At 55.7% G+C, this 27,212-nt stretch overlaps 1 protein-coding gene across 1 annotated transcript in view; it reads right to left on the bottom strand.

The window, feature by feature from the left end:
• Positions 1-3,561: 3,561 nt before the first annotated feature.
• Dap (death associated protein) overlaps positions 3,562-27,212 on the bottom strand; it is a 61,486-nt gene continuing 37,835 nt past the window's right edge. Inside the window, exons 3-4 of the mRNA XM_047555599.1 lie at positions 4,955-4,997; positions 3,562-3,849 (exon numbers count right to left, since the gene is read on the bottom strand). Of these exons, the coding sequence (XP_047411555.1) occupies positions 3,736-3,849; positions 4,955-4,997 (157 nt within the window). The 3' untranslated portion in view covers positions 3,562-3,735. The remainder of the gene's footprint in view (positions 3,850-4,954; positions 4,998-27,212) is intronic.

Genomic DNA, 27,212 nt, shown 5'->3' on the forward strand with positions numbered 1-27,212 from the left:
GACCGCAGAAGCTGAGGCAGGAGGATCACAAGCTCAAAGCCAGTCTCAAAAATTAAAAAAGTAAATATAAAAAGGATGCAATGGATAGCCCAGTGGTAGGGCACTCCTGGGTTGCAAAACCCCTGTACTGAAGTAATGCTAACCGTAATAATAACAATAACAACACCCTCCATGAGGTAAAGCCCTATGCCACATGATCCACCCGCCTGAAGTGCATAATCCAAGGTTTCAAAGCTTTCTCACAGATATGTGAGGCACCCCATAGTTTAGAATATTTTCATCACCTCAAAAAGCAACCATGCACCCTCCAGCTGTCACTGTCCTAGTCCCCTGGCCTCCTACCAGGCCTGAACAGTCAGTCTTGGTATACTTCCTTGTTTGGACTTTTCACTGAACACCGTGTTTTCAAGGTTCATCCATGTTGCAGTGTCTTACTTCATTCCTTTTCATGACTGAATAATATTCCGTATATGGATGTGCCACATTTTGCTTATCCATTCTTCACTTGATGGATAGTTGAGGGCTTTCCACCTTTTGGATATTGCATTTAACCCTATAAATGTTTATGTACAAATTTTGTGAAGATACATGTCCTCATTTTTCTCAGGTATACATGCAGGAGGGAATTGCTGGGTCAACGGTAACTCTATATTCAAATGTTTGAGGAAGTGCCAGACTGTTGCCCCAAGCAGCTGCACTGTTCTACATGCCCAAAAGCATGGTACGACAGTTTTGATTGACACTTGTCACTATCTGACTTTTCGAAGCCGCCCATCTTGGTGAAGTGGTATTTTGCAGTTTTAATTTGCATCTCCCTGGTGACTGAAGAAGTTGAGCATCTTGTCAAGTGCATATCAGCCATTTGTGCATTTTACCTGGAGCGATGGTGCTACTGGTGACTTCAGACCCTGGACACTGGGCTTCAGTCTTCCCATCTGTACAATGGGACAACCCTACCAATGGAGCATTCGTACAGAAACAGGAAGTGGCATCTGGAAAAGCTGGGACTCCAATACTGTGAGCCAAGGTCATGAACTAGGGGAGCCACGGGCAGCCGTCCTCTGCAGGGCAGGGCATCCTTCCCTGTGCACCCGCTTCCCGCCTCCTCCCCTGCTCCTGCGGCGGCTCTGCTCTGTGGCCAGCGGCACTGCTGTGAACAGAGCCTGGTGGGCAGAGCAGGGAAAGGCGGTTCACTCTGGGAAGTCACTGGACCGGCGTGGCCGGGAGTGAGGCTGGTGTCCCCCCAAGGAAGTGTTCCAGCCCTGACCCCCACTGCCTGCAGATGTGGCCTCGTTTGGAAATAGGGATTTTGCATATGTAACTAGTGAAAGTGACATCACGCTGGACCAGGGTGGGCACAGATCTAATGACTGGTGTCTTTAGAAGAGGGACATTTGGAGCAGACACACAGAGGGGACGGCCACACAACTGCAGAGACCGAGCCGAGGTCTATGCTCTGCGAGCCAGACAATGGCAAAGGTGGCGCTGCCTGCAGCCGGGGTGGGAAGGAGCCCCCTCGCCCCTCGGAGGGGCGCAGACGTCTCCCAGCACCTGGGCGCTCCACACCCAGATCCAGAACCGGGAGAGACACGTTCCTGTTGTTCGGAGGAACAGGAAACCAGTGCCGGGAAACCCGGGCAGCCCTGCTCCAGGTCTGGCTGTGTCTGGGGTCCGCCCACCGCTGCTTATTTCCTGCCAATGATGAAAGTAAGCCCCTCACTCCCGCCGCAGGAGGCGGAGGCTCGCTTACCCAGGCAGCTGCCAGAGGCCGCGGGACCGTGGTGGCAGGGGCTGCCGGGAGGCGCAGACTGCCGTTCGGGGTCCCTCCCGACCGTGCGGCTCCCAGGGAAACCCCAAGTTTCCCAGGCTCAAACTTGGACGTGACCCTGCGTCTCCAGGTTGTCCTCCTGCAGGTCGCCTCTGGGGACCTTCTCACTCAGGCAGATGTTTGGCACAAAACAGGAGCCATCAAAAAGAAGGAACGACGGAGCGCCACCCGCTTCCCACTGCTACGCTTCTAAAGCGCTTCCCAGGGGCCTGCGGCACAGCCCGCCAGGCGCTGCCTCGCTGCCTTCAGCTTTGCGCCTTGGCGGTTCGGTGGCCGGTGCTCCACTGGCCGGAGTTCGGCAGATCAGCTGACGGAAGCGATGCTTTGGGACGATTCCTCACGTCCGCGTTTCTGTGAAGCCATGTGGCAGCCCCAGGGAGGTGGGAGCGGGACTCTGAGGGGCGAGGAAAGGAGCCCTGAGAACGGAGGCCGGAGCTGTGTGACCATCACTCCTGCCCTCGGCGATGAGGAGCTCAGCAGAGGCCTTCGCTCTCAGGGACCCAGAGTCCACCTCCCGTGCCACCTAGCGCAAGGGTTATGGAACGGGCCCTGCAAGAGCCGGCTCGCCTCGGGGCAGAACTAAGGCGGAGGGGAGCTGAAGCATCCGCAGCGAGGCCCGGTGTGGGCAGAGGCCCTTCCAACGCGACGGGCAGGCTGCTCGTGGCCCGTTCCGCGGCAGCACTGCCAGCCTGGTCAGGGTCTCCAGAGCGCCCTCCCCCACACCTACGGGTCAGCGATCAAGAAACAGGAAACTGACCACACGGGGCCTCGAGGGGATGCACCGGGTCCTGGGAAACCAACGCTGCGTGAACGTGGCGCTGTGCTTCTCCCTCGGGAAGAGGACGAGCAGACCCTGCCTCAGTTTTTACCACAAGGCCTGGGGAAGGTACCAGAAAGGCTGGTCATAGGGACACTGCCCACCGTGCCACTGTGACCTGCAGCAGACTGGCAGTGGGGCAGTCGGGCACGCCCTCTGCTGAGCAGCGCTCCAGAAGGTTCTAATGTCTGGCTGAATGAGCCCTCTGGCGTTTTAGAAAAGCAGGGCATGCCTGGGCTCGAGGAGGGACAATCGAGGGCAGGAGAGCTGTACAGTCTGATGGGCCCAAGCGAGGAGGGTCCGGGCGGATGTGGGCCGGGCAGGAGGGATTCTGGACGGGGAGACAGGCCCACGAGTGGTCTTTCTAGTTCAGGGGAACGTGGTCATCCCTGGGGGCAAAGGCAGGCCTGGACCCCGCCTTTCAGTCTCAACTCCCGTGCTGAGCACCCCAGAGCTAGCTGTGCCCTCCTCCACCCTGGGCAGTGGTCACCTCCCGAGGGCAAAAGCAGCCTAGAGGGACAGCTGAGCCACACAGGCCCGTCCACTCTCCCGGGGGCCGGCCTGCTCGCCAGGAGCTCACGGCCCAGACCTCAGCACAGCGGGCTCTGGAGTGAAAGGGGCTCCTCAGAGCCCACTGCTTTCCTCCTGCTGGTCCTGTGACGCCTGCGCGGTGGGCTCTATGCCTCCGCTACTCTGCCCTCCTGAACTGACCGCACTGTTCCTGAACCTTGCTGAGTCCTCCCAGCGGCTCCTCGGTTCCAGGACACAGGCAGGACTTCAGACCACTGCAGGCAGATTAGGCCAAAGGGCGAAGGACTTCACTTTACTTGGGTCTCAACAGATTCTGCTAATGGTGCTTTTCGGGGAGGGTGCAGTGATCCTTCAACACACCCCAAGACTCCTACAGACACACCTGGAGGTTTGAGCTGTTTCTATTTTACATATGGAAATTTAAGACAAAGGAAGGAGTGCCCGGCTTTGTCTTAGATTTCCCAGCTGCGCAGCCTTGGGGAGAAGGTGCTGGTCTCCTTGGGGCCATCACGGGAGGCGAAGCGGGGCACCGCCGGGGCGCTGGGGTGCAGGCGCTGCGTCACTTGCGCGGCTGCTGGATGTGCTGCGTCCGGGGGGAAGAGTGCCTGTCCATGGAGGCGTGGGGCTTCTGGTGAGCCACCTGTGCAGCCGCTGGGGGGAAGTCCTTGTCGCCCTGTCAGGAGACACCGACACACAGGCTGAGCCACGGTGAAAGGACAGCTAGCGAAGGCCCCGCACCCAGCGTGCACTGGCTTCCCGCAGGGAGAGCGGGGACTGAGGGGTGGCGCAGCAGTGGCCTCTCAGCACCAGGAGCCTCTCTCCTGTGGCTGGGGGCCGAGGCGCTCAGGGGCCCTTAGGACCAGGGGCAGCGCGGGGACTGCAGAGACAGGCACAGGGGACCCGGGCCCTGCACGGTGCTGGCAGCTTTCCTCTGCTAGATCTGCTCTGTGGTCGTCTGCACTGGGGGCAAGAAAGGACCAGAACCAGAGCCTCAAATTCAGATTTGCCACCATGGCCAGGGCCAGGCCTGGGTGCAGCGGGGAAGGAAAGGCCCAGCAGAAGCTGGCGGGCTGTTTTCCAGGGAGGGATCAGTCGGCCTCTGGCGCCCACAGTGGGTGTGTGTGGGGGGGTGGCAAGCGAGAGCCCTGGCTGAGGTGTGGCCGCACACTTGTGCTGGTGTGGCGGACATGTCACTGTCTGTCCCACGGTCTCTGGATGGCTGTGGCTACGGCTCCATCAACAGAGCGGGTAGTGGCGTGGCGTGATGGGACCTGGCTGTGCTGAGAGCAGCAGAGTCCGGTGGCATCATGGAGTTTGCAGGGAGCCTGCGGACAGAGTGCCGGCTCCCCAGGGCACGGGTGGGACAGGAACCATGCATTTAGCCAGCAGGGGCAGAAGGAGGCAGCCATAGGAGGAATGGGCACGGGCTTGGCCACGTGCTGCTAAAACTTTATTCGAACACACTAAATGTGTGTTTCTTTTAAATTCTCATCTGACCAGGCATATGATTCTCATGTTGATTTTTAAAATCATTTAAAATGTGAAATCACTTTTAGCTCAGGTGGCTTAAAAACACCTGAGCCGGGTGGTCTGCGGAGCCTGGCTGAGCGCAGAGGCGGGGCAGAGGCAGGTGGCTCGGCGTCCACTCGGCTGCCCGCTCCGCACCTCTTAACTGCAGACACACGAAAGTCACGGCCCGGGAGGAGCCTCGCAGCCGTCGGGGGCTGTGGACTGAAGGCTCAGCGGCGGGCCCAGGGCAGGCGCGGAGAGCGACTTACCCGGGCGATGACTCCGGAGATGAACACGGTGGGTTTAGGCGGGCTGGAAAACAAGGAGGGAAGAGGCAGGTGTGACGGCCGCCCGCAGAAGGGGCGGGGCTGGCCGCCACGTGGACATGGACGGGATGGTCCCAGGCGCGGAGCGAGCCGCGGAGAGGCAGAGGAGGACCGGGAGCAGACCTCTTCCTGTTTCCACTCCCACCCGGCCAGCCCTGGGGCTCAGGAGCCTCCTTGTCCTGAGGTGAGCCACGCAGAGAGGGAGGAGAGCAGGCTGCAGAACAGAGGCCAAAGAACTTTTCTTCGTTTGTTTTTTGATCAATCCTCAAATTTTCACTATGATTCCATGAGATCGTGGAAACAGGTGTGTCCCTCACTCCAAGCAGGAGCTTCACTGGGGTGAATTCCCTCCTTACCCACCAGGGGCTTCCCTGCCCGTGTCCCCTCAGAGTCCATGACTTCCAGAAACTTCTAATCAGTGAGATCCCAGAGCCGACACAAACTCCTGGCCCCTGCGGATCCCCAAACATCACAAATGCAAGGTCCTTGTCACGCTAGCTGTCCCTTCTTGTTTGTTTGTTTTTGGTACCGGGGATTGAACCCAGGGACACTGAGCCACTGAGCCACATCCCCAGCCCTGTTTGCTTTATTTAGAGACAGGGTCTCACTGTGTTGCCTAGGGTTGCTGAGGCTGGCTTTGAACTTGTGGTCCTCCTGCCTCAGCCTCCCGGGCTGCAGGATTACAGGCATGCACCACTGCGCCCAGCGAGTTCTCACTTGTTAACATGTGAATTCATACCTGGCTCCCCAAACTGTCAATGGTATTGAGGGGGCAGAACATGGCACCAAAGTAGCACAAGTTCCTCCCTGTGCCAAAGCGTGCTGAGGATGACCACTCTTGACACCGTGGACCGTGGTCCATTCCTGTGAATAAATGCACACGCTTTTCTTATTAATTTTGTTCCATACGGAATTAGCCACGCTGTTTTGTGATGCACTTTCTAAACTGAGAAGATGGTGAACCTGCTTCCAAATTGTGACATATGCTGGGGGCAGCAGTGCATGCCTGTGATCCCAGTGGCTCAGGAGGCTGAGGCAGGAGGATTGTGAGTTCAAGGCCAGCCTCAGCAACTTAGTGAGGCCCTAAGCAATTTAGCGAGACCCTGTCTCAAAATAAAAAAATACTAAAAAGGTCTGGGGATGTGGCTCAGTGGTGAAGCACCCCTGGGTTCAATCCCTGGTACCAAAAAAAAAAAAAAAAAAAAAGAAAAGAAAAGAAAAAAAATGTGATATACTCTGCTCTGCCTTTTTCTCTCTCTCTCTTTTTTTCCCCCTGGGAGTTGGTGGTGGTTAGCTGCGTATCTCATGATTTAAAAACATCAGACACAGTTGGAAGTGGAACACGTTTCCCAAAGCGTCTGACATGACTTTCCCAGAGGTAAGCAGACCTGAGAACAGGAGGAGAATACAAGGTCACAGCCCTGACGGACTGGGTGGGAGATGGATGGTGTGGTGGGGAGGGAAAGGTGGTCCCCTTGAGCATGGAGCTTGCCAGTCCTGCTGGGCATCCCACCAGCTCCCAGCCTGCTCTTAGGTCTGCTGCTGGGGGTCATTTTAAGGAAACCACTCGTCTTGGTTTTGTTTTGCCACCGGCAAAGTTCCAGTATTTCGCTGGCTGCGTACATCCCAAAGAGCTTAGCAAAAACACTTGAAAGTCCCCTGGTGATTTCTGTACTTCATGAAGTGAAGGGCTTAAGTCTTTCTATGGGCACAGAAATGCCCTGCCTTGCTTTGGCTTACTGAGTGTTTGTTGTGTGACTTACTGGGTGGAATTTCTTTTTCTTCCTCTATGTGTATGGCTTAACTCTAAGATTAGTAGCAGAGAAGAATCGGTATGCTCGAGTTTAAGGCTTCCTTGTGTAGAGAAGGAGTTCAGGACACGCAGTCTCCAGATACGCTGGGCTGGCGCCTGGGTTACTTCAGGTGGAAATTACCCGGGGAACCGTGATGGCAGGAAGGACCAGGGGCCTGTGATTTCCTATGTGCAGTGGCTGAGAATCTCTGGGGAGGGCTGTCCTCATACCAAGGTAAGGAAACAGCTGTAATCACTAGAGACTGGTAGCTGGGTTGTAATGAACCCGAATAAACAAATTCATCGGAGTAAACTTCACCGTCCGCCTGCATCCGCAGGCCCCCGTCTATCTCTTGATGACATCCCCAGAATCTGCTAGCCTGGTTTAGAGATGCAGGTACCCTGTCATCCTCCACAGATTTATTGTGTCTGACTTTGGTTGCTCCTTCACACTGCACTGTCATGTGGAGACCTCCACGAACACACAAAACTAGTAAAACTCGTGTGCTTTTCTCTGATTAATTGGGTTCCTCGATCTAGCCAAAGGGCCCAGGTAAGAACTAAAGGCAGGGTAGGGGGCCCTCTCGTCCTCTGCAGTGCTACGCTTGGGTTCACCTGGATTCTCAAGCCCCACCATGCGGGCAGGTGGGCTGCCGGCCCCCCCGGGGGTTTGGGGTTGAGGGGTCTGCATGCATCCGGGGCTTGGCAGCCTGGCTGGGTTCTAACTCTTGCAGATGCTGCAGAAGGAACAGGGACGTGGCAGCACAGAGGCCTCTTGGGTCATTTTGGGTGTTCTCTTGAGCACTAGAGCAGCCTGAAGCAGGGCGGGTTCCGTCTGGGAATGGCGGACCATAGATGCAGCCATCTGCACCAGGTGCGCACGCTCAGTCAGTCTTCCCCATGTTTAGCTTTCCGACCTGAGTCAAGGCCCGGAAGGTGGGAGCACAGGGGACTCGTCTCCCCCACAAGAAGGGGGCAAGAGTGCTGCGCAGAGAGCGAGTGCCGTCAGGGTGAGCACGCAAGAGAGGGGCCAGCTTCTCTCTGCCCAAGGCAGCCCCCCAAGGTGGCCGGGAAGCCCAGGTCATTACAAAAACCGTCCCCCTCCCCTGCGCGCTCACGCACACACTCACTGTTGAAAAGCAGGGGAGCAGAAGGAAGTCAGATCGCTGTAGCTCTGTCACTCTGCACACACTGCGCCAGTCCAGAGCTGGACTGTCAGCAGGATCCCCTGCCTGGCAGGTCGCGCTTGGTGGAGCAGGTCTGGCTGACCCAGGGGGGCCTCTGGGCTACCCGCCTCCCACCTCGAGGGCACCAAGAAGCAGGGTGCCAGGCCACAGTGGCTCTGCTTGGGGTTCTGGCCGCTGAATATCTTAGGAACAAGTTTGCTGGATATCTGTCCCCAGCATCTGCTCCCCATGGTGTGCGCCAAGGACGGGGTCCAGGCCCCGTGGACGCCATGGGTCTGGCTCCTGCACCCAGCGACCTGGGAGCTGCATGGGGGGATTGTGCTTCAGCTGTTTCCACGCAGCCAGGCCCTCGGTGTCTCCTGAGTCAAACGCTCAAGGCCTGGGTCAGAGTGGCCTCTGGGGAGGTGTGTGGACTGCATAAGAGGCCACCACACCTGGCCGGGCCCTGGCTCCTAGGCTGGCTGCACAGAGCTTTCTTTTCCGGCTCCACTTGAGCCTCCGGTGGCCCTGGGAACCTCTCAAGGAGAGGGTTCCTTCATGGCCGCTGAGTGGCCTTGAGACTCGGCCGAAGCAGAACTCGGCAGGAGGAATGACCCCTAGTCCCTGTCGTCCTGGGAGTGTCCACGGATCCTGAGCATCCACAGGAGGCACTGCATGGACGCTCCTCGGGCCTCTAGCCCTGCGATGCACCTGCCCCCCTGCTGAGGGTTAGCTGAGCGCTGGCTTCTGCTCATAAAGGGGACGGTCGAGGAAACGCGTGTGGAGCTCAGAGCGAGGAAACACGCTCTGACACATCAGGGTGATGGCGGAGCCAGGCTCAGGGTGCAGCCGCGGGGTGCGCCAGCGTGGTGTCACACTGTGCACTCTGTGGCCAGTTAGGCAGGGGTGAGGGGATCTCTGGATCCTTATGCCTGAAACTGAAGGCGCTCTTCTTGGTTAGGGAAGAGAGGAGGGAAGAGACAACAGCAGCCGTGGCTCCCATGGGGTGGGGAGAGCCCTTTGGGAAGGAATCCAGAAATGGTAAACATTAAACACCACAGAAGTAAATATTAGGTTTTTATATTGAATTAGCATTAAATATTTAAAAATGAGTAAATACTAATGAATAAAGAAGTAAAAGTTCGAGTGTGTCACCTTTTCAGGCTTATTTTGGGGATATGTGTTTTAAGATGTACACAGCCTATCGGAGCGCACCAGAGCACACACGACGGGCACCCCTCGGTGGTGACGGACACCCCTTGGTGGTGACGGACACCCCTCGGTGGTGACAAGCGGGCACGGAGAGCAGCGCACAAGCTCTCACTTCACCCGGAGCCCACTGGGGTTCCCGGGAGTCATGCGGGCTGGGGCAGTGCATGGGTCCCCCCCGCGGTGGCTCAGGAAGCAGCTATGGCCACACCAACCCTGTGTTCCGGCATTGCAGCCACGGCAGGGCCCCGTTTGCCCATTTGGGGTTGGTGTTTGTGACTCTGAGGTGGTTGGCGTGACCCTGGGTCTGGCAGCCCCAAGGGGACTCAGAACAGAAAGGGTGTGCACCCGCCCTGTGTGCCCTGATCCTGAGCTGATTCTGGCCCAGTAGCAGGGACGGTGATGGGGACGGTGGAGCTCAGTCCCACCCTGAACACTGTGCCTTCTAGAACGTCAGCAGGGGCGAGGGTGGGGCGTGGTTCCCGCCTGAGACTTCATCCTGCTCTCCCCCACTGCCTCTGGAGCCAGTAAGAAATGAAGCACTGAAAGAAATGAGGCCAATTCCTGCGTATGAGGCACACTGCGAGCACGGTTCTTGCTGTAAACGGCACTTTAAAACATAAGAATTGTGCTTGCATGTGCAGAGTCTTCTAGCCAAGAGGACACTTGGCGGTAGTTGAGACAAGTCACGAATGAGGACCCCGGGTAGAGTCGGGTGTAGTGATGGGCTCGGAATGGCTGGCGCTTCAAACCCCGTCAGGACCCCGCACAGGGCCACCTGCATCCCGGTTCTGTAGACTGGGAGTGCGGCCTTGGGGATCTATTTAATCTGATGAGATGGTTCTGACAGGCGTTGAAGACACACCATTATTCTCTCTCAGGAAACAGGGAAAGCCGTCGTCCCTTCTCCCCAGCCCTCTGGCCTCGGCAGACTTAATGACACTCACTAAAGGCAGAGGCATGCGAGCTGAGGACGGTCAGTCTGGTCGGAGTACCAGGAGCACTTCCAGTATCGCCTGTCACATTGGGGACTAAGGGGCTGCTGAGTGCCCTGGTCCTGGGCCTCCACTGCTCGCCTGGTAATGACCACAACCCTTACCAGGGTCACTGGTCCTTAACGAAAGTCCCCCATTCCTCATTCTCTAAATGTCCTCGATGAGTAAACTTCCGCCACATTGGCACTTCCTGGAACCTCAGGCTGGCAGGAAGAAACGCCAGAAAGGACAGCGCAGGGAGGAGAGGCCTGTGGGGAGCAGCCGACATCGCGACTGGGTCAGGGACCCAGTCCCTGGCGTCCCGAGGGCTGAGGAACCTGAGTCCCTATTCTTGAAACTCCCCTGAACTCCAAAGCAGCAGTGACTGAAATCAATCGCATCATACTTTATTTATACCCCAAATGCTGCCATCTCAACATGTAACGGGTCAATAAATCACTAGGGTGACGCGCCCTTTCTTGAGTGTCCTAGGACTTCACAACTTCTCGTCTGCACGGCATTCTGCCCCATCTCTGAGCCACACATCTGGCCTTAAGGGCCAGGCAGGACCTTAGGGGTGACCTGACGCCTGCGCTTTTGTGGTTCTGCAGGCCAAGGCCCCCAGGTCTCGGGTGACAGGGCTCGGGTTCCAGCGCTCCGCCCAGAGGCCCTTCCTGAGCCTAATGCCTTCAGGGGGACGGCCCTGCGGCCCTGGGGAATCCGAGGCTCTCCCAGGCTCAGGGCGTGGCCTCGGTTCCTTCTCTCCCAGGCCTCTCCCGAAGGCCTTCCAGCGTGCTTTCTAGCTTTGCCCAGAACGTCCGTAGCCCACAGGGACCCACCCAGCCTCACAGGGCACCGACATCGACATGGCTCTCCCTGGGCAAATGATTCCGAGAGGACTGACGGCTACTGATCGTCACGCAGAGGGCTGCTGCTAGGCAGTGGGGTAATCTACCCAGTGTGAGGTCCCCCCTTCACCCTGGGGTGTCCTGCACCACCCTTGGAAAGAAGCAAAGCCCTCTGTCACCCCCAAGGGGACTCCTCGTGGCAGGGAGGGTTCACTGGCCCTCGACTGGCCGCCTGTCCTTCCCAAGCACCCTGGTGGAGACTGGGGTGGGGGCTGCCGTGTGGGAGCATGGGGAGGGGAGGATGTACCGCCACGCGTGCACGTGGGTCTGACTGGAAGCCAGGCGCGGCAGGGGTCGGGTGGTGGCACGGGCAGGTCTTCAGGTTGGCATTTGACAGGGTTCAAGTCCAAGTCGTTTTCTGCAAATGCTTTTTCCTACCCACATGGACACCCTCTAAAAGAGCCAGCTGAGGTGTTTCCATTGAAGACGGAACACCCACCTTTACGCCCTTCTCTTTTCATTTTTTGTGATGGGAGCCTTGAGCATGCCAGGCAAGCGCTCACCACTGAGCTACACCTCCAGTCCCACATGGGGCCTTCAATGCATGGTCTGCATTCTTCTCTCAAGGACAGGGATGATCTTAGGTGGTAATAGCTACTATTTATTTATCATTTGCTATGACCAGGCTTAGAGTGAAGTGTATTACTTAGAATTATTGCATCTAAGCCTCTCAATCCAATGAGGTAGGAACTGCTATCTCCATTTTACAGACAAGATGGTAAATCAGAGATGGTCAGTCATTTACCTGAAGGCTATACAGCAGCTAAGTGCTGGGAGCCAGACTTGAGACAAAGATCATCCAGGGTACATGGCTGTGGCCAGGAGCCTGACCCCCTCATCTTAAGGGAACTTAAATGATGGATTCTGTCTTTTGTATATGATTTAGAGATGCAGATCTTAAGATAGTCATCTAAATGCAATATAAGAGTCCCTTGTTCAACCAGCTAGTACATTACGTCTATCTAAACATTTACTTTCTAACTTGAAATGGATTTTTTTCTTAAAAGCTATCATTTATGTCTGTAGCACTTAATTGGTATGCAGAGTACTTCTGCATAAATTACTAGCTCACCCAAGTCTCCTCAGCAGGTGTGATTTCTATCTGATGGAGGAAAACAGAGGGTCAGAGGGGTTGTAATGTGTTCAAGGTCCCAGGGGCAGAGCCCAGGGGCTCTCGGGTCATACCCCACCACCCCAGAGGTCTCCGTTCTCATCAGACACGGTGTGTGGTTTCAAACTACTCCCCTGAACAAGATGCAGTGGCCAGGTCGAGGTGGGAGGACAGGAGGCAAGGTGGCAAACACACACCTTCCAGTGTGGGCTCTGTGTTCAAACCTGACTTGCAGTGACCAGCTGGTGGGAGGGTGCTGGACCTTTCTGAGGCCAGTTTTCCTTATCTGTGAAATGGGCTAGCAACAGACCCTACCTCACTAGGTGACTGTGTGCCTGCGAGTGTGTGCGCGTGCGCACGTGTGCGCGCGCACACACACACACACACACACACATGCATGCACACACTGCTTAGCACACAGAAAGCACTCCGTCGGTGCTGGAGTTGGTGACCATGACAAGGACCACACGTTCCTTCCCCACACGCTGCTGGGCATTTCCGCTCATTCATGGCTGCTCCAGCTTGCTCACTTCAGATCCTACGGCCATGTGTGGTTGCACTTTGCTTTTCTGGAACAGACGGATTTCCAAAGTAAGGAAAGAAAGGGCCTCAAACCCCTGGACGGGCTTCTCTCCAGGCCCTCCTCTGTCTGGGCGAATGTTTGACATGATTGAGGCAGCACACTGAGCTTCCTAGCCCACTGAAGACGAGAGAGACAGACGCAAGTGACACGGTGGCGAGCGCCCCGGGAGGCTGGCGTGGCGCCCTGGCTCCAGCTTCCCTGAGCCGGCAGTGGAGCCGGCCATGCTCCGGGAACGTGCTGGAGGGGAGGGTGGGGAGCCTCAGCGACGTGCCACGTGTGATGACAGTCCAGGAAACAGTGATGGAAGAAACCACAAGGTCGACGGCGGTCAGTGGTGCAAGGCGCCATTGGGGCTGGGAAGGGCCCTTCTGTGCCACTTCCCTTTCTTCCTGGTCTGAAAGCAGCCAGTGCTCAGAGGGGATATTGCCCTAAAATCTCCCTGCAAGGCCGAGTTGGCCGGTGAGTCAGGGGCAGGGTGCGAGCTGTGTGCAGAGCCTCGGTTTCACTTCCCAGCTCAAAGCCAAACGGCTCATGAGAAGGCGCCTATCTGAGGACAAACCACAGCAAGCTTGGAAGGAGCATGAGGCTGCTCCAATGCCAGGTCCAAGGAGGGTACCTGTGCCCTGTCAACAGGAGGGGGAGAGGCTGCTGGGCTTCCCAAACCCAGTCCCCCTAACGGACACTCCTGGAGTGTGCCCTCCTGCTGGCGGCCAAGGGGGTCAGCACCCACCGGAAAGAATGCGATCATCCCTCTCTCGGGGCTTCAAAATCACTCCCATGCCTCAGTCGACAGACTGAGTCCTCCTCTGCACCAGGTAGAGAAGATGGGGACAATTAAAGATCAGACGTGGCAGCTGAGCTCTGAGGTGTGCACACGAGTGTGCGTGTCTGTGTACGAGAACAGAGTGCTTGAAGCCAGGGAGCTCAGCGTTGGGGGAAGGGCACATTTTAATTAGTTTTCACCAGGGCAAAGCGAATCAGGTCCCAGGGGCCTCGTGTGGCACCCTGGCGGGGGTGGCCGGCTCTCGTGGCCCTCCCCGGGAAGCCCTCTTCCTGCCCACCCTCCTCCTGGAAGCCCGGGGCTCTTGAGGCAACCTGGAAGCATTCTGAAACTCTACTTTGACTTTGCTCTGAACATGTGGCTTTGTGTTTTCATGAAGTTTATGGAAAAATCTATTCCCACCTGGGGCTTTCAAAAACATTTTCTAGTAAACAGCTGGGAAACAAATTCTTTCCTGCCATTTTTAGCTCTTGAAATATCTTCCTGGCCAGATCTTAATTTATTGGGGTTATTCATTTTCCGGACACGAAAATAACAATTAGCGTGGCTGGTGAGCAGAGGGACGGCCTTGCTCCGTGGCCTGTCCCTCCGCCCCGTCATTCTTCCAAGCCTGACCGGCTTCCCTCTGCAGCTGGGAACGTCCCACAAGAGGGCACTGCTGGTCCTCTCAGGGCTGCTCCCAGGAAGGCGGGAACCAGGCGCCCCCTGCTGGCCGGTGTGTCCCTTCTCCTTCAGGAGTCCCTTAATTGTCAAGTGAGTGACTGAAGGTAAAAAACAAAAACAGGAGCACAACGTAAGTGCTTTAGGCACGATTCTAAACCCCGAGACCACGCTCTGGAGCCCGGTTCCTTCCGGATTTGGTGTGTGGAACTTACACGCTTTCCAAAAGAGCCAGATCAAAGGAACTTGGCTGGGGCGGAGCCTGTGAGCTCCTGTTCAGTCTGGTCCAATGACATCGGATTTCCAGTGAGAAGCCGGTGCTTCAAGACACAGAATCCCAGTCTTCAACTCCTCCAATGAAGGGCCTGTGACCCAGCGAGTGCACTTCCGCCTTCTTAGTGACCCATTCCCTCCTGCAGATCTCCCACATCCGGGCCCACAAATCCGCCAAGCCTCATCCCTGCCGGTTCCCCTGAGAGTCTCAGATGAGAGGGGCAGGTCTCCACTGGGAGGACAGCTTTTGCTGGGGATTCTAGAACTCGTCCCAGAGCTTGGCTAGCTGTTGATGGACACCTGGAAACCTCACCCACCCGCTTCTGCAGTTAGAGAAGGCTTGAACCTCCCTTCTGAGTGTGGGGTGTCCACAGCTTGCACGGAGAGCGGGCCACCGTGGGCCTGTCCCTTCATCCCTACACAGAGGAGAGAACTTCCTGACCGGTGGGGGAGTGCGGTCCCGTGCCCAGCAGTTCTGCCACTGCCCCTCGAGAGCACAGAGATTCTGAAAGCCGGGTAATGGTGCATCTGAGAGCCTGGGCTTTGGAGACAGAGCTCTGGGTTCACACAGGAGCTTCTCTGTGCTCGGTGTCCATCTGTAACATGGAAACGTGACCTGTTTCATAGAGAATCTGGGAGTTCTAGTGAAATAACATTTTTACCCTGCTTAGAAGGCACCCCTATTGACAAGCTCGTATTTAATGGCAACAAGTGATTTAATTGCCTATATAAAGCCAGTCTAGAGCTGGGCATGGTGGCACGCACCTGTAGTCTTAGCCACTTGGGAGGCTGAGGCAGGGAATCCCAAGTTCAAGGCCAGCCCGTGATGCTGGGGAAGGCTCCCAGGCCCGACCAGGAAGTGCCTGCTCATGGCCACAGCACGGGAACAACTTGTGTGATCGTCAGACAGCCTGTATAACTATGTAATGTGTATTAAAACTTTACAAGTTACTCAATTTCAGTAAGTACCACACTTATGGCGAGTCCATCTTTGATTCTGAACACACTGATGTTTTAGGTTTCTTCCTTTGAATTTTAATTATGAGGAAGTGTCAATGAATAACCAGAGCTTATTAGACAGCTGGTGAAAAGCAGAGTATTAATTGTTCCATCTTGAAATGGGACCTTCAGGTTCAAGGGTCATGTTTTAAAATGGCATGGTTTTGGGGAAGAGAGTATTCATGGTTTCAAGTGCAAAGTGTACATTTGGTACAGGACAGATATCATGGCTTAAAAAGGAGAATGATTATGTAGGTAGAAAAATTTGATAAGACAACTGCTAATAAAATCCCTATTAGAAAGGACATGATAATCAAATACAGACACTGAAAATATCATTCTCTGCAGCTCATCCCATCTCCAGAAGTACAGGTGGCTGGCTTTAAATGGGACCAGCTGTCACTAGGAGGTTTTTGTGTAGAACCCAGAAATAAAAGAAGAGACATGAGATTTCCCTGCTCTCTGGATACATCAAGCAAGAGTCAAAGCGCAGCCAGAGTTCAGCACACTGAGCAATGCGAAGTGCTTTCTAACTTCCCTGTTGCTGGATCCACCAGCGGGGCCACCTGTGAGGTTTGCCGGAAGCTGGAGTGGAAACAGGTCATCATGATTTTCTGGGAACAGAGTCGTCCTCATTTCAGTGCGGATAGTACCTGTGACGACCATGAGGAAACTGTGTGCTTATGGATGGGAAGAACTTCCACAAGACAGAGCCTCTGTTGAGAGCGGACTCCCCCAGGGGTTCCTGGAACATCTGGGCCACAGCATCTCCTTAAGCTTCTCATATGAGGGTTCGAGCCACGAGTGAAGGAGCAGGGCACGAGGCATTAAACCACACGACGTCGGTGGCGGTCCCGAGCCTCGACTTCCTCCTTCCCCATGCTCCATGAGGGTCTCCTGCCCTGAGGCCGCCCAGGCTTTCCAGGGGACGCCAGGTCCACTCTCACCAGTGCAGCAGCCAGCCTGCCTTGTTGTCTACAAAGCGAGGCAGCAGACGCGAGCTGGGGCAGCCCCACAGGCAACCCGAGACCAGGGCTGGACATGCATGTTCTAACCAGAGCAGACTTGGACTCTGGACTTCAGCTTCCTTTCTAAATAAGGAGCCGAGCACCCCCTCTGGAGCTTGCAGGTGCTTGGGGAAGATGAAATGAGCCTCCACACATTAGGTGTGCAGCACGTGCAAAGGGTGACTCAGGAAGAAATGCGTTAGCGACATGTCCATTGAAGCAGGCTGTGAGGTGGACGGAGGACAGGATCAAGGCTATAAAGTCAGAGCAGGGAGCACCGTCCTTAGGCGTGGAGGATGCTCCAATCTGGAGTTGGGCTCTGGGAACACAGCTTGACCTGCCCAGCACTCTGCGGACAGACCAATGAACAGTGACCTGGAGGACCCTGAGGGCCAGTGCATCGGGGAGTCACCCATGCCAAAGCACAAAGAGGGAGACCCAGAGGCTGGACAAACTTGCTTCCAGGGACGAGAGGGCTAAGTACACACTTGCTGTTAGGAATCAGAGGAGCGTTCATGGCTCATGAATCTCGCTTTGCGATGGTGTGCGTGAGCAGACCTGACACTGGAAACTTCCCCCGTCCATCATGGCTGGGCCTGTAGGTCCTCTACCTCACTCCCAACCCCGCTACCGTGAGCGAGGGGAAGTGTAAGGACAGTGCAGCTGCTTTTCAGAGAGGTTTAAGAACGATCACCGTCATCACCAGCCAAGGAAACAAAGATGAAGGACTCAGAAGGTTAGGTAAGGTTAGGGCCAGGGAGGAGCTGGAAGGAGGCAGGGGTTGAGCTAGGGGAAGGGCATTTTCTGTGGCATGCCCTGGCTGGGGAGCTCTGCATGGCACTGTGGAGCCCCAGGACACAGTAACTAGCATGTGGGGAATCTGTGCCCGCTGTCACCTACCCTGTGCCCACCCATCAGATACCGTCAGTGAGCAGCCCCAGGGCCTGCCACAGCTCCAGTGCTGCAGACTCATGGCTGTCGGCACCGAGGGGCCTGCCATGCTGGAGCCTGACTACACCAGGTGCTGGGCTCCACAGGGAGTGGGCTCAGGGCAGCTCTGACCTGCTCTGCATACTCACCCACCAGTGAGGAGTGTGTCTCTGGATCAGGTAACCCTGCCGCTGTGCTTTCTCCCATCCAGAACCAGAACACACTGCCTGCCATCCCCCAGTCCTTGCGTGGGCAACAGAGAGAATGCAGAAAACCTGGGGTTGCAGGCTGTGCCTGTGCTGCTCTGTTCTGAGCATCCAGAGGAAGGACCCCAGGGACAGGTGACCCCAGGAAGAAAACCAGAGAGTCTGGCTGGGGCAGTGGGTGCATGGCCAACACCTGAAGCCTCTGTTTTTGATGAAGATTTCTTTTCCAAGAACATAAAAGGCATGGTGCTTAAAATAAGAAACTCGGACAAAGCCCCAGAGAAGCCCTTTGCATCTCTGCTGCTTGTTCTGCAGAGGCAGGTGAGCAAGGAAAAGCAGGGCTAACTCGAACGCCATGTAAAGGCAGTGAATTCTGTCACGCAAGAAGAGTGCGAGTCAAACGGGTTCTTTTCAAGTTCAAGATGCAATTTGTTGCTTTTCCTGAGCATTTGCCGCAAAAGGTACCAATTTGAATATAAAGAAAACACCAGCATCTTTATGGTTCAATAACAGGGCTGAAAGAGAGCCCTAAGATGGTTATCGGGGACATAAGTACAAACATTTTTCTGCACTGTGGTTTTCAGGATGATTGCGATGGCAGATGAGATTGTATTTATCTTCCTCCCTTTTTCTAAAAAAAAAAAAAAAAAAAAAGCGGCAACCAATGGCCTGCTGTTCCTTCTCTGACCAGTAGAGGGAGAAGACTTCACTCAAGGAGGCAGACCTAGGCCAGTGTTCCCCAGGGTGGTCACACGCTCCAAAGGCCAGGGCAGCTGGGTTCAGGCGTCTGTCCTATGTCCTCGTGTAATTTCTGACAGCGCCTTCTTTCTCTCGCAAAGGTCTGCCAGACTAAACATGCCGTACAGTCACTCCGAGCTGAGACATGATTCTGGAATGATCCTCAACTTTACCAGGGCACTCAGGAGTTCCATTTCTGGTGGAAGAAGTGCTGGCATGAGAGCTGGGGCACCAGCTTCAAAGGCCGGCCCACTTCTTAACTTCCCACCGCCTTCCCTGACCCTCCCAGGGCAGAACTTATGCTTCCCCACTGTGTTGCTGCAGGCACTTCCCACTCCTGCTTGCCTGGCTCCCCTTCAAGGTCAAGGACAAGGGTGGCATTTGCTGTATGCCTAGCATCGTGCCTGATGCACACAGGTGCTCAATAAATGCTGTTAGCACCATGAGCACATCTGGCCAGCCAGCCTCAGCTTGGTACAAGTTTGCAAGAGCGATCAGAGAGAGAATTTGCCTGGGTGGCTAGTCTGGCTCTTTGTAGCTCCCTTCTTAGAAACCAAGTAACTCCTTTGTGCACAGTGAGCCTGAAAGGTTTGCAAAAGAGTCACCGGATGTATGTGGATTTATTTTTGTTACCTAACAATCCAGCCAAGCTGGATCCACTGTTGACAGGGCACTGCCTTAGATTTCCCAAGCAAATGGGCTCTTCCTCCAACTTTTGCTGGACCTTGAAGATTAATAAGCAGCTTTTCTTCCTCTTCAGAGGGAACTCAGGCTAAGATGTACTTCTTCAGATAGTCTTGAGTCAAACTTGAGAATTGTGATGGAACCAGGTTGAATCTTAATCAATGAGGTGGCTTCGCTGGGGGCAGGAAGGGAGAAAGGGTGCACATCTTATCAAAGACGCCTCTAAGAGCTGAACGAGCACATTTACCGTGAGAAAGCCCTGCTGCTTCCCACGGGGCAACTCCGGCAGTGGCCACAGGCCAGTGTTTCTCCACAGGACCCTGGCCATAGTTCCCCAAACATCTGCACTTGTTCAGAAGGTACAGGGGCATACTCAAAGGCAGCTGTCTTGTAAAGAAATCAGTGCCTTCCCAATGTGTGAGGTCACTCGTGACACACAACCCAACTCAATGCAAAACAGCCCCCCGCCCCCCGGCATTCTCACAGGACTAAGACCTGCAGCCCCAGTTCTCACCCCCAGCGGGGACCACCTGACCTGCTTTGCCTCCTCAGCCTGAAGGACGCAGGCCTTCATTCTGAAACATTCTCCTTACCCAGGGCCAGCCCACAACCACTAGGCCAGGTCATCACGGGTGACCACTAGGAAACAGGCTATGTCCCTTGGCTTCCTTTTCTCAGTGAGCACTGGGAGCAGGAGCAAGGCACCCAGAGCCTGTGGGAATGACTCTGGGGCTGAAGGCCAGCTTGTGAAGGTGCCCCCGAGTAGAGGCACCCTTGGTGGACACAGGAGGGTTTTCCCAGGTCTCTAAGCTGCTAGAATACGTGGAATCCAGCTGGATACTAATTCTCAGAACTGAGACGTGAGACTGGCTGGCTTCTACAGAGCTGGGGCAGCCCGGGGCCAGGGCCGGGGTCACCTCCCATTCCTGTGGGCAGGTCTATTTACTGTGTGCTGAGTGATTTCAACTCAGGGACAATTGTGTGGGATTCTATTTTAGAATTCTGGAAGCATCATTTCGAGGGAGTAGCCCAGTGAACTGAGCTCTAAAAAGTCTCTTTCCCTTATCAATTAAAAGAAATAGACAAAAGGACCCATAAGGGATAAATAAATTATTAAACTATTAAGAAGTTCCTATAAATATGCAATGTTGGTTCAATAATTCATAGTGGACTAGTACAACAAGATTCTTCAGTTTCATAAAGCACTGCTGGCTCTGGCTGTAGCTAGCATCCTGGGACACGTGCCAATAGCTTCTTCACTCGGCAGCCTGGGTACAGGGGTGCCAGGGAGCCTGTCGTGGGGGGCAGAGCAAGACCTTGCTGTGTGACATTTCCTGTAGCCTAATGGCCTCTGTTGATCCTCTTTCCTGTTTTGAAACTGCAGATCTCTACTTGCCAGTGGGCGATAGCCGGGTTGCATGGGCTTACTCTGAGGAGCAGGTTAAAGGAGCTCCCATTTCCTCTGTAACTGAGCACTGAGTGACGTTGCTGCGACTCTGCAGGTGAGCTCCTGCACGAAAGGCCTGTGGCAGGAGCGGGGTTTGTGACCGCATCACATGTTCTTAGACCCTGTGACCAGGCCTGAGGGAGCACAGGGGATCGTGTGTGCCTCTCAATAGGGGAATCGTGTCCCCGACAGACGCAAGCCTTATTTAGCTGAATTTCACTAATTTGAAGTTTGTGCTTATTGGGTAAAAGGCCACAGGCAACATAAACAAGATGGATGAAGAGCAAAAATCCCCAAGAAAACAAGGTTGGGAAAACCCAATGATATCCTGTAGTGAAAGCTTACGCACAAATAATTGATGTGCTTATTACAAATACTCTATTTGTGCATTGAATCATGTGCCCTCGAGAGGAAATTACTGGGCCCCTCTGCTACACGAGTCTGAGCCTTGGTGTGATCTTAAAGTAGCACCACACTTCCTTATAAATATTTTATAATTTGGATTTTTAGAAAGCAGATCAAACTACCACTCACTATAATTAATACAAGCTGTTGAGGTTCTACAGAACGAGGCCACTGCATAAACGTTTCTATGTTTGCTATTCAGAATACGCGCACGCTTCCTGCAGAGACCCAGAGGAATGGCTTACCATGGAGGATAAGCCCAAGCCAGCTCCAGCCCATGCGGCTGTCTAGTTAGTGGGTACAAGACCCAGACGCAACACACAGGAAGAGCAGGCAAGGTGCTCAATAAGTTCCCCTGGAGAGCCCAGGTGGGCTCATAAACATTCCTCTGTGCTGCTCAGGGGACTGCTTCGTGGCCGAGCGGGTTTGGCAAGTGTTGGGTTAAGCAGGGTTGTGTGGCTTTCCCTCAGGCAGGGCCACCCCTTGGCTAGGTTCTAAGCTAGGATGTGAATTCCCAAGAGGCGGCCCTAGGAGGATCTTGCCTATGTCTGTGACCCCTGACTGAACTCGTCTTCAGAGTATTTCATAGAACGACTAAGAAAGATGTCGCACAACAAAGACTGCTCCCACACTCCTCAAGGACAGTCAAAGGGCCGTGTTTAGGAAGGGTGTGCCATGTCCCTGGCCATGCCTCGAAGGGAACAGTAAGGGCTGCTCCCCAAAATTTATCAGCGCTTCTCTTACTCACTAGGGCAGTAGGTCAAAGTGGGGTCACAGGACTTAGGCATGAGCATCGCCTCACCCCGGAAACAGTTAGAGCTGCATATTCTGAAGCCACACTCAGACCAGCTCCATGGGAATCTTGGGGCCAGTGACCTGCTTTGAGCCAGCCCAGGTGATGCTGGTGTGGCTCACGGTTGAGAACTTGGCTCTGCTTGGAGGGACTGGCGTCCACAGGAAGGGACAGCCCTGGGGGCCTCAACCACTTTCACCTTTAGGAACAAATCAGGGAAAAGCCAGTCCCAAGGCTGAGCGATTGAGAAAAGGAAGGAAGCACTTTTCAGTCCCCCTCCCTGCCAGCCCTTTCGAGAAAAGTCTAGAGCTGAGGCCCTGGGTGAGCCTGCTGCTGGCCAGGTGCCATTCACAGGCCTTGGACCAGACTTGATCATAGAAAATTCTATGGGCAGGACGTCACGGGCCCATCTCCAAGACAGGAAACTGAGGCTCAGAGAGGTAGAGTTATCTGCAAAAGACACAGAGCAGTCATGCAGACCTGAGTGGGCCCCCGCTCTCACCCTGTGCTCAGCTCACCACATCAAGTCCTCCTGGGAGCTGTGTCCACAGTCAACACCACACAACACTGAAGGGACCACGGGATTCTTAGGGGATCCGGGAGACAGATGGCTCTGGTGAGGTCAGGCTGCCTTTGTCACCGGGTCTGGATGCCTGGCAGGATGTAGGGAGCACAGGAAAGTTCAGAGAGGAAGGAGGGAGGGACCGTCCTGGAGGACGGGTCAGTGACTGGGGCAGTGTGTGGACAGAGGTCAGAGAGGCACCTCCAGGAGGGTGACCGTGCACAGCCTTCTGAGGACGATGGCGGCAGCTGGTGGGCTTGCTCCTCACCTGAGCCTGGCACGGCTGGGGTACGGGCAGTGGGTGGCTTCCACTGGAGCCTGTGGCCCTGCCCCAGGGAAAATGCCCAGGTTGAGGCCAGGGCCAGGCCAGCGTCCCCGCTCCAGCCCCTCCCAGAGCGACACACATGACCCTGTGGACGGGAGGCCTGCCACGGAGCGCAGCACGTGTCCACCACTCTCATGGCTTCATCTGCTTCTTCGTGTGGCCAGTGAGGACTCTACGGAGGGGAGGCAGGTTAGAGCCACCCTGTCAGCACACCGCGGCTTAAGGAGAGTCAGAGGGTTCCACGGAAGCCAGGAAGGGGCGTCTCCCCTGGCGGGGAGCTCAGTGCGGATGTGAGGGCGAGCTGGGGTCAGGAGGTGGGGAAGGGGAAGGCTGGTGGCCTTTTGCCGTTGTAAGATGGCCCCATGCCAGGGATGGAGAAAGCACGATGGCTGAGGCCCCAGTGTCCCCAGGGCTCCCACCCGCTGGGGCCCCAGAGGGAACGCCAGGCAGAGGAGGAACCGCAGATGAGCTGCCAGCTCAGGAAGTGGAAATTCCCGAGAACTGAACGGCAGAGCGCCTGCTGTGCGGCTCCCGGAGTCACCAGACTGTGTGACTCATTGCTGGAAACATCTAGACATTTCATCCCAGGCAGAGTCCCCTGCACACGGGCTGCAGGCGCACACACAAGGGGTGTGTGCGTGCGTGTGTGTGCGCGTGCGCGCGTACGCCCATACGCCCATGTACGGGGTCACGTGGGGAGACAGGATGGGCCAAATGAAAGCGGTCTGGGGCAACCCAGGCGAGGTCTTTTGGGCACGCCCGTGGAGGGGCAGCGGCAGGGCAGTGACGGTGATGGACATGCACCACGTGGAAAGCTGCAGCTGAAAGGAGAGTCTCCTGAGCATGTGCGAAAGGACAGGGGGCAGAGGAAAATGTTGTGTGGCTAATAAGGAGCCGCGGGGGCGTTAGTTAAACCTGAGCGAATGTGTGACTTGACCCCTGAAACATGTGAACTCTTTAAGCAAGAAAGACATCCTGCCGTGGGCACAGGCTTCCGGGCGTGAGAACAGGGCGGAGGAAGGGTGGCACTCCTCTGCGCGGTGAAAGGGCAGTCGGAGCTGGGCAGAACCAAGACTCGGCATGGCCACCGTGCCCACAGCTGCCCTGGGAGGTCGGCGGCCTCCTGCTGGGTTTGGGCTGGTGCTTTTTCCTTCGTTAGAACCTCAGCCCAAAGCCAAGAGCTGTATGCCCCTGCTACCCCTCTGCCGAAAGCCAGCTCCAGCCAGGGTGGGGCTGGGGACAGAGGTGTCCAAATGGAGGCATGTTTTCCTTGGACCCGGCTGAGGACTCCTGGTGAGCCCCTCCCGAACTCCTGCTCCGGCCTCTCGGCCCCGGCCCCCTCGAGTGCTGCGCTGTGGAGGGCTAGGCTGTCCGCCTCGCTGACGCTGTTGGCATTTTAAATCCTCTGAACTCCGACCGGGCTTTCTCTTCCCCTGTGCACTCGGCACACCCGGCTGTCCTGTCCTACAGTGCGGTGTGTGTCCTGTCTTCTGATCAGACCGTAAGCACCTGTTCAGGGCGAGGTCCTATTACAGCCTCCTCCCAGGTCCTGGGATAGGTCCTCAAGCGCCCGTTACTCTTCGCCGCTCGCAGACCACGCCTGAAGTCAAGGCTGAGCTTCGCTCCTACAGTGGACTGGGGCCCAGCATTTGCCAACCGTACAGGGCACAGCACCATAGTGTTGGACTTTTCCTCAGAGGGGATGGTCTCGGAGGAAACAGGGCACCGGGCAGGGCAGCAAGGACCCGAGGCCATGTGACAGCGAGAGGCTGTTCTGACGTGAGGTGTCCTCCACCCCAGGTTCCTATGTTGAAGTCCCAGCTCCCAGAACCTCAGAAATGAGGCCCTCAGGCAGGCCCGGGTCCAGTATGACAGATGTCCTTGTGAGAACAAACGACTAGGATGGAGACATGTGCAGAGAGAGTGTGAGAAGATGCCATCCCCAAGCCAAGGAGAGCCCTCTGGAGAAACCAGGCCGCCAGTGTCCAGACAATGAGACGGTCAACTTCCGTCCTTTCAGCCACCCAGACGGTTGGGACTTTGTTCCTGCCTCCTAGCAAAGTAATGCAGAGGCTCACACAGGAAGTGCAGAAAAGCCAGGAGGGGACACACCCTGGCCTGCAGCTGCCAGGAAAGGCTTTGTGGAGAAGCAGCTTATGTGGACCTGGAAGGAGCCACTCCAAGGGCAGCAGCAGCAGTGAGCATCGTGTGCTCCCGAGACTGCGTAGCCGCTGGCCGGTTCAGGTCTTGCTGGAGGGGAAGGCCGACTGGGCTGAGACTGGGCAGGGCCTAAAGACAGTGACAAGGAGCAGGAGCCCGTGAGACCCCTGTGGCAAGGTGGGGAGGGCCAGGCTTTGGAGTCCAGGGGAAACCCTCAGCCTCAGGGCTTCTGTTTATTCCGTTCTAGAAGGAAGGTGCTGAATTACAGTGAGGCTATCAGTTCTTTTTGGAGTGGCAGGAGAACACCCTTTCAAAACATCAAATCCGAATGGAACCCCCGGGTATCAAGTGGAGCGGGGGTGGATGCCCTTGTTGAAGTCGGGAAGGGGGCGCTGAGGTGGAGGGACCCCAGGGCATCTCCCATGGGGCCCAGGCTCTGTAGGGAAGCTCCCCAAGGCAAAGACTCTGTGATCTACTCCCTGGAGCAGTGCTTAGCAAGGGAGCCAGAGGGAACCTCAGGAAGGCAGGCTGTATGGGAGTCCAGGCGAACTGGACTCGGGGAGCCTGGGTACAGGGAGGCCAGGAGGATGCTGACCACAGAAAACCACAGCTAGGATCTGCGGCAGTTGGAGCGGTTCCTTCTGAAAGTGATGTCAAAGGAATGAGGAAGGATTGGGCACATAAAAGAGGAGGAGATCAAGCTGACCACTTTTAAAGCCCAGATGGAGTAGAAAACGAGGAGGCCCTTGGCGGAAGCAGAGAATGACCAATGACTGTCCTTTGCAAAGAGCCAGTGCCTTTTCACTGGGAGGGGCTATTGTTTTACCCCATTTTAGACTCAAGAAGTACAGCTTTGAGAGTTTGTGACTCTCCACTGTCCCATAGGGAACAAGTCACAGAACTGGGACGTAAACTTCGCCTTCTGACTCCATCCTTTGCTCTGCCCTCTGCCACACCTCAGAGGTTGAGGGACTCTGGACATTGAGGAGTGCCTGCCCTCCAGCCAGCAGCAGGCTGGGTGGCTCGAGGAGGCACAGAGCTGGGGTCAGCCATGTGAAATGACTACTGTCAGGGACCAAGAAGTTCTTATTCTGAGAACATTCTGATCTTTACAATAAGCAGCAGCGCCCCTCCCTTCCCGCCGGCGCAAACTTCACCTTCCCGGCGGCGCGAACCTCACCTCCCGGCCGGCGCGAATTTGCACCCTATCAGGAACCCAGCAGAAGAACACAGCCAACCAGCCTGCACCTTGTCACACCCCTCCTTCCCTCAGTATAAATACCCCTGTGTGAACAATAAAAATTTGCAGCTTGATCAGAATTCCTGTCTTGCTGCCTCTCCCTGCGTCTCTTGTCCCTTCATTCCTTCTCTCTCAGGTTTGCGGTCCCGTGTTGATGTCCCGCGGGTCGGGACAACTACAGCAGGAAAACAGGCAAATTCTCCAGTGGGTGGTGAGCGGTAACAGCCCAGAGCCAGAGGCGGGGTGTCAGGGACCCTCCTCTTCCGGGGAAAATCCAACGCGCCTGCATGCGTGTTTCTCCTCCTATTTGCAACGGTAAAGGTTAATTGAGACCGGTAACAAGCAGACTTGCCACAGAGCCTCTTAAATGAAGAGGCGGGTTCTTTCCGCAGAGAAGGTGCGCGTGGAGCTTAGAACCATCAGAGCCACACGGAAACCCAGGCCTTTGGGAAGTTGTCCGATGTCATAAAAGTCGAGGAGACCTGATGTGAGTTTAGACACACATGCTTTAATATAAAAGGTACCCCAGCCATCGGAACACAACACACCCAACACACCCACAGACAGAATTCAGGGCACCCATGAAGGAGGCTGGGAAAGCAGCTCACCAACCAAGCGACCCCCACATCTTCACCTCCACCAGCACCTCATAGAACCTGGCATTCCCTCTCACGGAGAGTAGCTAAGCTCCTATTTTAGAAGAGAGGGGAAGGAGGCCCACACCTCAGACGCTGCAGAGGCTGAGAACTGTGGTCCGACGTCCCGCGGAAGTGTGCTGCTGTACCCCACCCTACGGCGACCTCCTCGGTAACAGAAATGCTGACCGAGATCCAGGGCTCAGGATGCAGTGGGAGTAACTTCCCAGCCTGTCCACGGCTGGCACACACCACGACCAGGGCCACTCTAATGCCTGGCCACATCTGCTCCAATCCACCCACAGGGACACACACGGAGCAGAGGCTCGATCCGTCGTGATTCCCAACTCAGTGCGTGTTGACCAAGCCCACACGCTGGCTAACCGACAGTTCCCGGGGACCTAGCAAACGTCCCTTTAAGATAGCTACTGTGTTACTTCTCGGTCGACAGCACCCCTCCAAGCAGCGGAAGAATGCGAAGAGTAAACGCGAATGTTGGGGAGGCAGTGAGTTAACGAGGCCTCAGGAAGACGGGAAGCTCAGGGCAGGCTGCTCTCTGCGCGCGCAAGCTGCCAGCCTCTCCATCCTCCGCCCCACGGCGAACGCACCGTGG

The sequence above is a fragment of the Sciurus carolinensis genome, chromosome 6 (genome assembly GCF_902686445.1).
Source record: "Sciurus carolinensis chromosome 6, mSciCar1.2, whole genome shotgun sequence".
NCBI lineage: Eukaryota > Metazoa > Chordata > Mammalia > Rodentia > Sciuridae > Sciurus > Sciurus carolinensis.